This window comes from Boleophthalmus pectinirostris, unplaced genomic scaffold (genome assembly GCF_026225935.1).
Source record: "Boleophthalmus pectinirostris isolate CB_2022bp ecotype Guang Dong unplaced genomic scaffold, ASM2622593v1 HiC_scaffold_19, whole genome shotgun sequence".
Classification (NCBI taxonomy): Eukaryota; Metazoa; Chordata; class Actinopteri; order Gobiiformes; family Gobiidae; genus Boleophthalmus; species Boleophthalmus pectinirostris.
In genome coordinates this window covers 34,217,531-34,232,976 of record NW_026571140.1, presented here as the reverse complement: position 1 = coordinate 34,232,976, position 15,446 = coordinate 34,217,531, and the positions used below count along the sequence as shown (strand labels likewise).

Below are 15,446 nucleotides of genomic sequence, written 5' to 3'. Positions count from 1 at the left end.
AGTCAATAAGGGCCCAGTGACCACAGCAGGGGGCAGTGGGTATGTGAGTGTGTGTGAGGTTGAGCGGCTGCTACGCCTCCTACCGCACCGGCAGATGCTTGCACTCTTAGTTTGGTTCGGGCTCTAGGCCTTAGCTCGCCATCCAGTGTCTGAGAGTCCAGTTTCAGGAGAGTCCAGTTTCAGGAAAGTCCAGTTTTGGAACCTGGCCTGTGCAAAACAGGACCAGCAGTGAGTAATACAATTATTTAAGTAGAACTAAGTCACTATAAAACATTTTTCAAACATCATAACATTTTGTCATAATAAATCAGAATAATTATTCCATCCATGTACATGTATAAGTATTAGTCAATATCAAGAATACTCATAGAAAAATATTTCCCATTAACCATACGTATTAAGTCATTTTTAATTACTCAAACAGGGTTTGACATAACAACATTGATATAACAGGGTTATATCAATCATTATCTGTTGTCAATATAGTACAAAACCGAATAAATTGCATTAGTCAGAATATATATACATATCGCCTTTAAAAGCGGTCATGTAAGTGAATGCGAACAAGTGAGGCTAGTGCCAGCACCAGCTCTCAGGTCCATATTAAGTGTATTATTCGGAGTGCATTAGCATTAGCATTAGCATTAGCATTAGCTCCGAGCTGCAACAACAAAGTTAACTCACCAGTTCCACTTAGTTTAACCACATACATAAGATCACGACAGCACTTCGTCGCTAAGGCAAGAGGCATCTAGGGCAGTTGATGGCATAAGAGTTAATTTAATATACTTTTAGAGCGAAACAGTGAGTTTTTAGAGCAATAATCGCCTACCTGCAGCAGCTCAGTCACACCCGGGACCGACACAACACACGACTGAATGGTAGCAGGCGCGGGGCCATGTGTAAAGATCTTGGCGCAATTAGTCTCGCAATACGTGCGCGAAGTCTCACGATAGTTTAGAACAACGGCGGCCAAAATATTAGGTAGAGAGGGCCAGGAACAGAAAATACCTGGGTTACACATAACCTTGCTATTAAATGCCATGGACTGTATGTTAATGCATATAAGAGCTAACTTGACCTTTACAGACCTCACAAAAACATCAGATTTCACACACAAAAAAAATCCAAATTGAGCATTAAGCCCTGCAGTCTGAACGTATAGCTTAAGAGAACCTTTATTTGTCCCACAATGGAGAAAGTCCATTGGGTGACAGTGCCATCCCTTCAGTTCCTGTATAATGCATATACAGGACGGTATTGTCAGGCAAGAAAGTCCAATTTAAGAACAGCATGAGAATAGAAATAGACACTCAATAAGCTAAATACATAAATAAATAAATAAATAATAGAAAATAGACTTAAACACCATACAACTATTTTACTTTTATCCATTTACAGTTTTTGTTCAACTAATCTTGTCTAGTAGCATCTCCATAACGACATAAGAGTACTCCAGGTGCTTTACTCTGGAGCAATCGTGGCAAAGCAGTAACATCCTCTAATACAGTATACTGCAAAAGTAGTAAGACATTTTGTTGGCTGTGAACCACAAACAAGCAACATCCAGGGACAGTTTAACCCAAGCAGATGTTAGTGGCTGAGATCCAAGTGGAAACAACTGCTTGTAACTATAAATCCAGACAGTTGTTTGTAGGGATGTAACAATACCCGAAATATCGTGATACCGTATCGTCAAAAGTCTCACGAGTTTCTTTGCTTAAATGCATGGTTTTATAGTAGGAACAGCTTATAAACATAGGGAACGACTATATATATCTGATTGTTTTTACTTGAATTCTTGGGATTATGATGGAAATAATTCACACCAAAATGTTGCCAAGGTATTTTAAAAGCAGGGACATGTCCTATCTACAATTATATCAGCCTCTACAAAATATCGCAATAAATATCCTACTGTGAGATGTATATCGTGATAAAATCGTACCAAGAGATTTAGATATCGTTACATCCCTAGTTGTTTGCCATGGTTCTGCATCAGAGTGAGAGAATTAACCAAGTAAACGAGTCACAAGTCACATTTTTATATCGCGCTTTTCCATCTTTAAGACACTCGAGTTACATCAAGGAACCATCCACACATTCACACACCAAAATGGAGTACAAGCCTTTTAAGTTTTAATTTAGTCTTGGTCTTTTTATCTGCTATTTTGAGTTTTGTGCGTGTTTAAACTGCTTCGTTTCTAAATGACCGCCCACCCTGGAGCCCTGCTGTGTGCATATAACGCGCATAATGACTCAAATGTATTTAGTGTCTCATTATTATAACTCTATGGTTGTCTGGTCTCCTCTTGCCTTTTAGCGCTGATTACTAAGGGAGGGACAAAATGGCCTCTCTCCACTTTTCTCTAATGTTACTGCACAGCCCCAGGACAAATTATCACGTTCGCACACATAGGAAGTCTGTCCATTACCGCCGCTAACAAGATGGGATCACATTACCAGCAGGTCCAAGTGTTCACACAAAAGCCTTTTCACCAGACCCATTAAGAGTCAGTTCGCCTATCCACAGATCTGACCTATAGCGACATGGTGACATCGCCTGCTCGTTTGTTTGGTGTCATACTGTGGAACATTCCAGAAAAAGCATTAACATTTCCACGGAGAAAAGTGGCAGGCAGACTGTCCACCAGAAAAGTTACATAGTGCACCTTTACTGTAGCCTTATTCATCAGCTGGTTTCAGCTGGTCTGACCTTGCAGTGTTAGAATTCGTTCGCTTGATGGTAGGCGGGTATTTTTTTTCATTTAACCAATCATTGCTATTTGGATATGTAATGCGCCATTAAGCTTTTCCCAAATCCCATAGGAAGAAGGACAATTATGTCTTTCCCCTTGATGAAATTAACCAAACATTCTCTTTATTTCAGCTTTAAATACTCGATCTCGGGAATCGTTGCCAGCACAGAATGTATGGCTCTTCGCTGACTGGATGGTGCCCAAACTCACACTTCCAGGATTTTTGTGAACTGTCTAGTGTATTCTGATTTCTGACCTAGTCGCTGGAGAGAAATGAAATTGAGTGGAGGCACTAGGTGGTGCCAGCCTGGCTACCTTTAGTGCGATGTTAAGGTCAATTTCTAGTCAACTGTGTTATAGAACTGAAACATTTTACACATTATCTTTTTCGATTTGTAATTATCAAAAGATATTGGTCGGCTTTCACTTAAATACCACTTGTAGGAATTTTTATGGGCCGGTGTAGCGTCAGCAGTGATGCGGTCGCTGTATCGGACCATTATGGTGAAGAGGGACAATCAGTGTTCTTACCCTCACCAGTCATAAGCTTTGGGTAATGACCGAAAGGACAAGATCACAGATACAAGCAGGTGAAATGACTTTCCTCTGTAGGGTGGCTAGGCGCTCCCTTAGAGATAGGGTGAGAAGCTTAGTCACACACTAGGAGCTCAGAGTAGAGACGCTGCTCCTCCATGTTGAGAGGAGCAGCTGATGTGGCTCAAGCATCTGCCGACTTGACGTTTCTCTCAGGAGGTTTTCTGGACATGTCTCACTGGGAGGAGGCCCCGGGGAAGACCCAGGACATGCTGGAGGGACTATGTCTCTCGGCTGGCCTGGGAACGCATTGGGGTCCCCCCGGAGGAGCCGGAGGAAGTGTCCGGGATGAGGAAGTCTGGGAGTTCCTGCTTAGACTGCTGACCCCGCGACTTGGCCCCGGATAAGCGTAAGAAAATAGATGGATAAACGGATGGATGGACTTTTTACCACACACAATATGAAGTCATAAATTGTTAATTACACTACAAGAATGTGATTGCTAATGAACAGTTTTATTAAAGACAACAGAATATAACATTTAAAAAATATAACAATCAACATTTAACAAATTACAATAATCAACATAAAACTAAACTTAAAAACATAAAGTCATAAAGTAACACCCACAACAAATACAAAACAACAACAACAACAAATTGTGTATAAGTTTGCAGTGGCATCTTTATTTATTTATTTATTTATTTATTTATTTATTGAATAGGGACAGTGCACATTAATGAACAACATTGCAGTGTAAATATGCCAGATTATAGCAAGACTGCTAATTTCCATCTGTAGTCCCTAGGCCTACCCAACATGCTACAGGTCTCCAGAACAGTTGATAGTCAAGGTCAGTTAAATACAATCAATCAATGAACCTGTCCAGGGACTACAGGTGGAAATTAGCACTGATGCTACAACCTGATGTACAATGCATCTCTCCTGTCAAGGTTAATGTGAAAATTGTGCGCTGTCCCTGTCTCAAATAAATAAATAAATAAATACATAAAGAAGGAAATAGGAAGATCACTGATGTATTTAGCGCCTCCTGGAGGTGATGTAACGGCGAATACGGGTCATGGTTCGACGTATACCTGCTATGACACGTCCAAACCTTTTCCTCATGCCTGACCAGAAGGAGGCGCTTTTGTGCCCACTATTATCTGCAGTTTCAGACTTCAGATCATTTGAAGAGTCGCTAACGGAGATGTCAGCCTTCACATTATTCTCCTCCACAGGCTCAGTGATGAAGGAAACAGCATTATTTCCCCTGAAACAGCCTTCGTCAATCTCAATCAGAGGGCTGTGGGTACAGTCAGCTTCCTCTGGACGGCAGGTGATCTGAGCCTGTTCATGTTCAGATGTAAGCTCCTCTTTCAGACTGGTGCTGACCTCATCACTATGGTCCACCTGAAAACATGAGATGTTGCAGGGCCAGACAGCTTTCTCAGGTTGCTCGTGTTCAGAGGACGTGTTGTTGTGGCACTCAGGAGGGGACCTCACATCTTCAAAGGTCAGTGAGTACCCTGGCCTCTCAAGTAAAGCTGCAGAGGACTGTAGGTTCTGCTCTGGATCATCTTGAGCTGGATTTTCCACAGGAGCAGATCTGGAGGTCTTCAGGGTTACTGCCATAAGATCATAGGCACTTTGGACATATTCACTGTCAGAGTAACTCAGGTGTTCCATTGTTATGAATGGATGGCTCAGGGCTTGGTCAACAGGTAGCCTCTTCTCTGGGTCAACCTGGAGAAGATTTTTAACAAAATCAAGGAAAACCTCCAGGTCCAAGACAGCATCTTCATCCTCGTCATTAGTCTCTAACATTATGGCTTCTGCGAGATCTGAAAACTCGTCCAGTTCACACTCAGAGACCTTTGGGCTTTTCTGGTTTGTCTCCTGATATTCGGTGGGGCTCTTGAATCTCCACTGGCTGCCTGTCTGGAGAAAGTATTTATCTGCGAAAACACTTCTCTGCAACATCTCATTGCTGGGTTGTCCAAGGAGATGGATAATGGTCCTCAGGTGGTCATACTTGGATGAGTAAGAGAACAGGTCGCAGCCTAAGAGGCCCTCTGCCAGCAAGCAGCCCAGGGACCACATGTCCAGGGCCTCGGACAGGGGAGCACCCAGGACCACCTCAGGAGCACGATATGCCAGACACATCATATTCGTGCCCTGTTCTAATTCTGAGAGGTGACCTCCACAGCCAAAGTCAATCAGCTTTACTCTAAATGGCTGCGCTTGGTGGTTGACCAACATAATGTTGTCAGCTTTCAGATCACCATGAAAGACCTGAGCTTCCTTCAGTGCTTCAAAAGCTACAAGGAGCTGTTGGGCAACAGTCCTCAGCTCACTCAGTGACAGAGAGGGTTCAGGACGGCCCATGACCAGGTCCACAAGGCTGCAGTCAAGTATTTCATAGACGATGCAGTGGTACTTCTCACACGTGAAGTGCTCGATGTACTTGATGATATTCACCTCGTCTGGATCAATGTTCCCCAGATGCTGGATAACTTCCAGCTCCTCTTCCATATCATCATCATCTTCAAACAGTTTCACTGCCACCACTTCTTTGGTTTTGGAGTTGAAGCATTTGGCAACTTTTCCACATGCTCCTTCCCCAAGAAACTTCAGAAAGGTGTAGTTCCCTAACTTTGGGTGGGCGCCCTCTGCTGGAGGGCAGGTGATTGTTGAGGAAACTGATGCAGACATTGTAAAAGTGAGTGATTGTACGAGCTCCAGTAAACGTAGACTGTCTCTATCAGTGTGTTTGTTCAAATGAGGACCTGAGACCTGACACTTATAACGTGAGACCTGCGCTTTGTGCTTTGATACATAATTCGTTGCCATGGAGATGGAATGTGGCTTTGCCATGATGTCACTATTGACATTTACATCTGAATCCATGTTTACATTTAAAAATATGACCTGGTGACCCCTGAATCCTCTACAATTTGCCTATCAGTGCCATGTAGACATGGAAGATACAATCTATCTTCTACAGCAGACTCACTCACATGTGGATGGTGTTAAGGCTCTGATGATATTGTTTTTTGTTTTTTTTTTGTTTTTGTTTTTTTTTTCTCCAGTGCCTTTAATACAGTCCTTTTCTGATGAATGACAACGTGCTCAGGATGGGTGTCAGCTCCTCCGTTGACTGACTACCTGTCAGGGAGGTCTCAGTACATGAGACTGCGGACAACCCTGTCTGATACAGTGGTCAGTAATGTAGGAGCTCGTCAGGGTACAGTTCTGTCACCATTTCTGTTCACTGTGTACAATAAAATCAAATTCCTTTTAATCCTGACTCAAAACAATTATCTGGAAAAATAATATAATCCAGCATGTTGTCAGCAGCTGTGTGTGTGTCCTCTGTCTATGGCCAAAGCGCCGTTTATATTCATTGCAGAGCCCCGATACAAATGAGCACTTAGCACACATAGGAACACTGTCTATTACCTCAGCTAACAAGATGAGAGCACATTACCAGTATGTCCAAAAGTTAAAGTAATTCCACTCATTGCTGGACATTAAACCAGGTCTAAAAACCAGGTCTAAGACCAGGTCTAAACCAGGTCTAAAGTATTCAGATTACGTTACTCAATTTAAGTAATTTAATAGATTACGTTACAAACTACATTTTGGGGTCTGTAATCTGTAGGGGAATACATTTTAAAAGTAACCCTCCCAACACTGGTGACTGGTTTAGAGTTTATTACAGTAAAGTATGTTTTCCTTTATATTTTCCTGTCTGTCTCTTGTCTTTCTCTCTGTCCCTCATTCTTTGTCTCTCTGAAGGTAATGGCGTAAAGGTCAAGGTGGTTTGTATAGGGCTGGTACACAGCGTCTGCAGAGAAGCCAGCGCCACATGTCAATACTTTTACTAAAACATTTTGTCTCGGAAAAGGTCAAACGTCAGAGAGGCCACAATAAATATATGTTTTTACTTCATCCTAAAATAAACTCTCCTCTATAGCCTATATTTGCTCCTTGATATCAGGAACATGACATTTTCGAAAATTGATCTGATAAAATGTATGATGGTCTGTTCAGTGGCTTCTACGCACAGTATGTAGTAATGTTGATGTATTTGTTTCAGTCACACAGAGGTGCTGTTGGAATATCAGTGTTTTGTTTAAAGGGACCATTATGCATCATCATCACAAACATATCTGGAGTTTTCATTGTTTCTCTTTTAAATAGTTTTTTAAACTGTACCAGGCTCCTACACAGGTTTAGTTTTTCTGATAATCCGTTCCAAAGATGAACTCCACACACTGAGGCTGCGTTCAGACTGCAGCCTGAAGTGACCCAAATCCGATTTTTTGGCTTCTATGTGACCTGTATCCGATCTTTTAATGACAGTCTGAACGACACAGATCCGATTTTTTTCAAATGTGACCCAGGCCACTTGGATATGTGCTCCTGAAACCGATACATATCTGATCTTTTGACATGCGACTTCAGTCTGAACGGCCAAAGCGCATTCATCCAACCTACATGTTATCAACAAGCCACAAACGTCACTATTCTGCGCTGAAGTAGGTGAAAATTGTTAATGAACTCTGTGTCACTGAAGCGAAGCACATCACCACTCACCACTCTTGGCCACATCTCCGCATCCACAAAAACGCCCCACAAAACACCCCGGCCAAAAACCTCGTCCTTCTCCTTCTCAGTCTCCTCCTTAAAACAAGTAAGTTGTTCATGTTCTGGTTCCAGTACGAGAGGAACTTTAAAATCTCCAGGTGCTCAATGCTCGCGTCCATGTTTGGACAACTTCCGTAAACACAGAGACGCTCTCTGCGGCTGACGTCATCGTGTCCTCCAGTGCACATGCGGGACACTTTCGGGCCATTTACTGTTCACACTAGAGATCACATACAAGTCACATTTAATTGGAAATGTGAACGACCTCGCAAAAACATCGGATTTCACAAAAAAATCGGAATTGAGCGTTAAACCCTGCAGTTTGAACGTAGCCTGAGATGCACATTGGCTTTAAAGTTGTTCTAAATTTCAGCTGATAAAATTCCTTTTTACCTCTAAGTAGTTATGATGAGCATTTTGATCTGAAAATAAGTTGTTTAAAATAGCTGGAAGAGAGTTGATAGATGCCCTGAACATAATTTTAGCTGTTTTAAAGTTTACCAGATCATGACCTTTTAAGTCAGATGATTTTAAAAACAGTGGGTTTGTTGGATGCACATAGTGGACCTTTTGTGCAATCTTTTTTTGCAATGAAATTAAAGGCACTAAATGAGTCTTATAGCAGTTTCCCCAAACTTCAACACAATAATTTAAATAAGACATAACAAAAGAATGATACAATAAAAGTAGTGCATTCTCTATCAATACAAGTGTTAGTAATGGTTATTTGGATTGGTATGGAACTTTTAATGATGTCCAAATAACATGAGTTTAATCTTTTTTTAAATTCAATGATAATTTATTTTTTATCAAAACTAGAATCATTTGGATGATTTCACACCTGGAATTGCAAATCTTTACTGAACCAAAGCTTTTAATTTGAAAACTACCACTTCATGACGTCACAAGCTTTGGAGACGTAGACAGACTAACTAATAATGCAGCATTAGTCAAACATTTGTGAATGAAACAAAACACGACTTGGCCAATTTACGGTCCAGCGTCAAACCGTCTTTGTCACGTCTGCCTCAACGTGAACCCCCTACGCAGAGCATCTACGTCGAATGTGCACCTCCGAAATGTTCTAACTACAGACAGACAGTTAGAAGCAGACAGTAAGGGCTGTGATTGGTCTTCTCCGCCACCGATCTGCAAACATTTCCTGTACTCCGCTTTCCTTGCTTTTAATATACATTGATTAATAATGTGTTTAATCCAGCTTTGAGCACATTTGTTTATGCTTTACAGAAACTAAACTTAAAACCACATGGCAAATTTGCATAAACTATAAGTACTAAAAAAAAACAAAAAAAAAAACAGCTTGCTCCTTGTGCCACTGATGCGATGCTAAAGGACACGACTCAGTGGAATATGGCTACGTTCAGACAGCAGGACTTAACGCTCAATTCAGATTTTTTTGTGAAATCCGATGTTTTTGTGAGGTCGTTCACATTTCCAATAAATGCGACTTGTATACGATCCCCTGTGTGAACAGTGTCCCGCATGCGCACTGGAGGACATGATAACGTCAACCGCAGCGAGCGTGTTCTGTGTTTACGGAAGTCGTCCAAACATGGACGCGAGCATTGAGCACCTGGCGATTTTAAAGTTCCTCTCGTACCAGAGCCTGAACATGAACAACTTACTTGTTTTAAGGAGGAGATTGAGAAGGAGAAGGACGAGGTTTTTGGTCGTGGTGTTTTGTGGGACAGCGGCAGCGACGTCCGTTGAAAGGAACGTGTGGATGTGGAGACGGAGCCAAGAGTGGTGAGTGGTGATGTGCTTCACTTCAGTGACACGGAGTTCATTAACAATTTTCACCTACTTCAGCGCAGAATAGTGACGTTTGTGGCTTGTTGATAACGTGTAGGTCGAATGAATGCGCTTTGGCCGTTCACACTGAAGTCACATGTCAAAAGATCAGATATGTATCGGTTTCAGGAGCACATATCGAAGAGGCCTGGGTCACATTTGAAAAATCGGATCTGTGTCGTTCAAACTGTCATTAAAAGATCGGATACAGGTCACATAGAAGCCAAAAAAATCAGATTTGAGTCACTTCAGGCTGCAGTTTGAACGCAGCCTATGAGTGTTCTTTCTGTGACAGAGGAAGTGCTGCTGATGGTGAGTCTGTTCTGTGCTTCTATCGCATTGGAAAGTTTTAAATCCTAGCCTCCCAGCATTGTGGCGGTGAATTACTTTGCAGTGTATGAACCTTGACGCAGACCCATAAATCAAAAACGACGGCGGCAAGGTGACAGCGGCAGTGTGCATTGAGTGGACGCAGAACTAAACTTCGCCCTTTAGTTCAGTAGAGATTTGCAATTCCAGGTCTGAAGTCATCCAAATGATTCTAGTGAAGGTGTGTGGAGTTTAAAAACACAGTGGAGCACTTTCTGTATTACCACATGACATCACAAGGTGGAACAGAGTATTGTTTGTTTAGGGTTTGTGTGTTAAACATGTGTGAGTCAAACAAAACACAGCTCCAGACATGTTTGTGATGAGGAAACAACATTATAACAAATCATATGTATTAATTTAATATACATGATATAAAATAAATACAGTTTTGTATTTTATTTATAAATAATTTACAAACTCTGTTCTACTTCAGTCTTTTGGTAAAGATTTGTATAACCTCTTCCATCTCTGCTCAAACATACATATTTAATTTATCAAATGTTGTTTTGTTTTGCAGAAACTGCGATGGGAAAAACATTCGCTACAAAACCTGCAGCAACACGGTATGTCTCATCTTTTCAAACTCTCCCAGTGAAAAACTACCTCGTCTCTCACACCCACTCACCCAAAACGAGCCTGTGAAACCCGGTATCCTTGAAATGTTGTTTACATATTCAACACGAGTTATTTAAGTGGAAACATAAAACTTGCTCATAAACGCTTTTTATTAAACCAGGATCATTGAAAACCTGTGAAAGTCTGGCTCAAATCGCTCGTAAAATGGTACAAATAAGCCCGGCTGGAGTCCGATCTCTGAGCGTGTTTGGACAGACCTTAATCACGGCCACTTCATAGAAAACCACAGTGGGAAATGCAAGTGAATGAATGGTTATGGGTAGGTTAGGACATTTGATAGATGAATAATTTGCCGCGCGGGTTTAAAAGAATGAACAGAAATCACAGGGAGCAGCAGCGCATGTTATACTGGAGGAAAAACACCATGTAATTTCATGTTTCATATGGAGTACATTGTATAGAACTGATATTTTCCATTGAGAAATCAAGCTCCCAGCCCTTGCTTGATATTGTGCCCTCACTGCTGAAGCGGATACAGCTGCGCAGATAGATAAACTCCTCGACAACTGACAGGTGTATTGTCCAATTTAATGACGATGCCTTCAGTTAATTACAGAATGAAACTACAACAGAAAAGAAATTAATAGTATTTAGACTGTCAAATCTAAATAGTCCAATGAGATTCATTTGGTCTTCCGATATTCTATGTCATTAGGTTCTTTTTTTCAGACCTAGAGTTTTATTTCTGAGGAAGACGCCAGTGAGCAGTCGAAACTGTCAGGTATGAAATAACACTCTAGGTCTGAAAAAAAGAACCTAATGCCATATGTCAAATCTAAATCTAACAAAACTATAGATACAGTAGGTACGTTACAAGTGATATTAACCCTCTATGCGCCGCAGTCGACTGCAGGTGACAAGATGCTGCTCTGAATAAAACGGCCAATTTTGCCAAATAGGGTGTCAAATTTCATTCAAGCTAAACCAGGTTTGAACCAGGTCTAAACTAGGTCTGAAACAGGTCTAAACCAGGACTAAACCAGATTTAAACCAGGTCTGAACCAGATCCAAACCAGATCTAAACCAGACTAAACCAGATTTAAACCAGGACTAAACCAGGACTAAACCAGGTCTAAACCACGACTAAACCAGGATGAAAATAGGACTAAACCAGGACTAAACCAGATTTAAACCAGGTCTGAACCAGGTCTAAACCACAACTAAACCAGGATGAAAACAGGACTAAAACAGGACTAAACCAGGACTAAACCAGGGCTAAACCAGGTCTTAACCACGGTTAAACCAGCATTAACATGTTAAAATAGAACATTTTAGGAAAAAACCTCAGGTGCCTAAGTGATAATGTGATAATAAATAAATAAATAATACTAAACATGTTTACAGTGAAGGTACAATCTCCCTGTTTGAGCCCACTTTGGATGCACATTTGATTTGGTCCAGTTCTAGTCCTGATTTAGTCCTGGTCCAGTCCTAATTTGATTCCATGATTAGTCCTAAATTTGACATATGAACAAACCCCAAATGCAAAAGTCAAGGCAAGTTTATTTGTATAGCACAAATTGTGCACAAAGTAATTCAAAGTGCTTTACAGAATAAGAAATACATTAAAGTCACAATACAAACAAATCAAAACATAAATAATCATCATAAAATTAAAAAGAGACAGAGACATTAAATTAGAGAGAAAGAAAGAAAAATGAAAACCTTTCAGTCATATGCACAGCTAAACAGAACTGTTTTGAGCCTGGATTTAAACAGCATCAAAGTGGAGGCCTGTCTCACGTCTTCATACAGATATCTCTTAACTGAAAAATTAACAAACTTCAAGAAACATAAAACTAGATATGCACAGATACAATACTGGTATCGAATATCTGCTTTGATCCATGAAAATGTGCAGGTTCAGGCATTGTTTCCGTATCAGTTCAGTTGATATTCTGATTGGTCATGTTTGATTTCCCAGTGGGATGCGTCTATTGTCAAAGTCGATCTTTTCAAGTCTTTTAAACCATATCGCTTTTGTTTCTGGTTCTGATATTATCATATTTTAGTTATGGGATTCCGACATTGTAATTGTGTGATTGTTGGATGTCCCAACAGCGGAAAACGGGCTTCGGAAGTTTGCGAACTTCTGATATTGTTTGCTTTGTTGGCGCTCCACATACAAAATGTTCGCTGCAAACTCGGGATGATTTCTTAGGCCTCTAAAGGTTACCTTTATCATCTTTCATGTGTATCAATCCTGCCCATCGCCTTCACCTTTCACTATTTTTCAATTCCGCTGGGAACAGAAACTGTTTGAACAGAGGTTTGCAGTCACACAGATCTGATTCCCTTTCGCAGTTATGGAGTTTGCAAACTTCCAAAGCCCGTTTTCCGCTGTTAGGATCCAACAACCACACAATTACGATGTCTGAATCCCAAAACTAAAATATGACGATATCAGAACCAGAAACAAAAGCGATATGGTTCAAAAGACTTGAAAAGATCAACTATGACAATAGACGCATCCCACTGGGAAATCAAACATGGCGGTTTGATGCTCACTTTTTCCTTCCCAGTATGCATTGCTCGATGACCAGAAGTCCAACATTCGGGATGCATGTATTGGATGTGATTGATCAGTTTTGTATTAAGTTAACTGTTATTTAATAGAAATAAACTAAATAAATATACTTTTTTTCTGTCCCTGAGTTGGTATCGGTTTATATCGAGTATTGACAGAAACCAAAAGCCAAAGTATCAACATTGGTAGCGGAACCCTACATAAAACCCTAAAATTTTGGTTAAGAAAAGTCACAAAATACCCCAATCCGCAGTGAAAGTCTCCTCTGTGAAGCCTTTCTCGTACTGGACTTGTCAAACCCGAGGTCTGTGTGTGAACATGTGTTTAAATGAATGATCCAGGGCCCCTCCACAGTTTTACAGCAACAGAGACATGTGATCTGCACAAATGCTCCAGACCACACACACTCCAGACCACATACGCACCGCAGCTATCACACTCGGTTTGGGCCTGATGTAGACCCGCTTTGGGCCTGTTCTAGTTCTGGTTTGGTCTTGATCTAGTACAGGTTTTTGTTAGTGTAGTTTTAATTGTTAAGTAAAGACAAAATCAGGGCTAAAAAGGACTAAACCAGAGATAAACAGGTTCAAATCAGGACTTGAACCAAATCTAAACCAGCTAAAACCTAAACCTGTTAAAAGCTAGGACTAAATCAGGTCCTGGTTTAGACCTTAGTCAGGGTCTAAACCAAGACTAAGCGAGGACTAAACCAGCACTAAACCAGGTCTAAACCAGGACTAAGTAACGACTAAACCATGACTAAAAGAAGGACTAAAACAGCACTAAACCAGGACTAAACAAGGACTAAACCAGAACTAAACAAGGACTAAACCAGGACTAAACCAGGACTAAACAAGGACTAAACAAGAACTAAACAAGAACTAAATCAGGACTAAACCAGGACTAAACAAGGACTAAACAAGAACTAAACAAGAACTAAATCAGGACTAAACCAGGACTAAACAAGGACTAAACAAGAACTAAACAGGACTAAACCAGGACTAAACAAGGACTAAACAAGAACTAAACAAGAACTAAACAGGACTAAACCAGGACTAAACAAGGACTAAACAAGAACTAAATCAGGACTAAACCAGGACTAAACAAGGACTAAACAAGAACTAAATCAGGACTAAACCAGGACTAAACAAGGACTAAACAAGAACTAAATCAGGACTAAACCAGGACTAAACAAGGACTAAACAAGGACTAAACAAGAACTAAGTCAGGACTAAACCAGGACTAAACAAGGACTAAAAGAACTAAATAACAGGACTAAACCAGGACTAAACCGGACTAAACAAGGACTAAACAAGAACTAAATCAGGACTAAACCAGGACTAAACAAGGACTAAACAAGAACTAAACAAGAACTAAACAGACTAAACAGGACTAAACAGGACTAAACAAGGACTAAACTAAACAAGGACTAAACAAGAACTAAATCAGGACTAAACAGGACTAAACCAGGACTAAACAAGGACTAAACAAGAACTAAAGACTAAACCAGGACTAAACAAGGACTAAACAGGACTAAACAAGAACTAAATCAGGACTAAACCAGGACTAAACAAGGACTAAACAAGACTAAATCAGGACTAAACTAGGACTAAACACAAGGACTAAACAAGAACTAATCAGAACAGGACTAAACCAGGACTAAACAGGACTAAACAAGAACTAAATAGACTAAAGGACTAAACCAGGACTAAACAAGGACTAAACAAGAACTAAATCAGGACTAAACCAGGACTAACAAGGACTAAAAGGACTAAACAAGAACTAAATCAGGACTAAACAAGGACTAAACAAGGACTAAACAAGACTAAACCAGGACTAAAACACGGCTAACAGACTAAAAAAGAAACTAAATCAGGACTAAACAGGACTAAACAAGGACTAAAAACAAGAACTAAATCAGGACTAAACCAGGACTAAACAAGAACTAAACAAGAACTAAACAGGACTAAACCAGGACTAAACAAGGACTAAACAGAACTAAACAAGAACTAAATAAATCAGGACTAAAGGACTAAACAAGGACTAAACAAGAATAAAATTAACAGACTAAACAAGGGACTAAACAAGGACTAAACAAGGACTAAACAAAACACTAAACTAAATCAGGACTAAACCAGCCAAGGATTAAACAA

General features: G+C 40.5%; 1 protein-coding gene across 1 annotated transcript in view; it reads left to right on the top strand.

Moving 5' to 3' along the window:
* adamtsl3 (ADAMTS-like 3) overlaps nucleotides 1–15,446 on the top strand; it is a 503,662-nt gene that overhangs the window by 317,991 nt on the left and 170,225 nt on the right. The window contains exon 5 of the mRNA XM_055154339.1: nucleotides 10,648–10,693. Coding sequence (XP_055010314.1) covers nucleotides 10,648–10,693 — 46 coding nt within the window. The remainder of the gene's footprint in view (nucleotides 1–10,647; nucleotides 10,694–15,446) is intronic.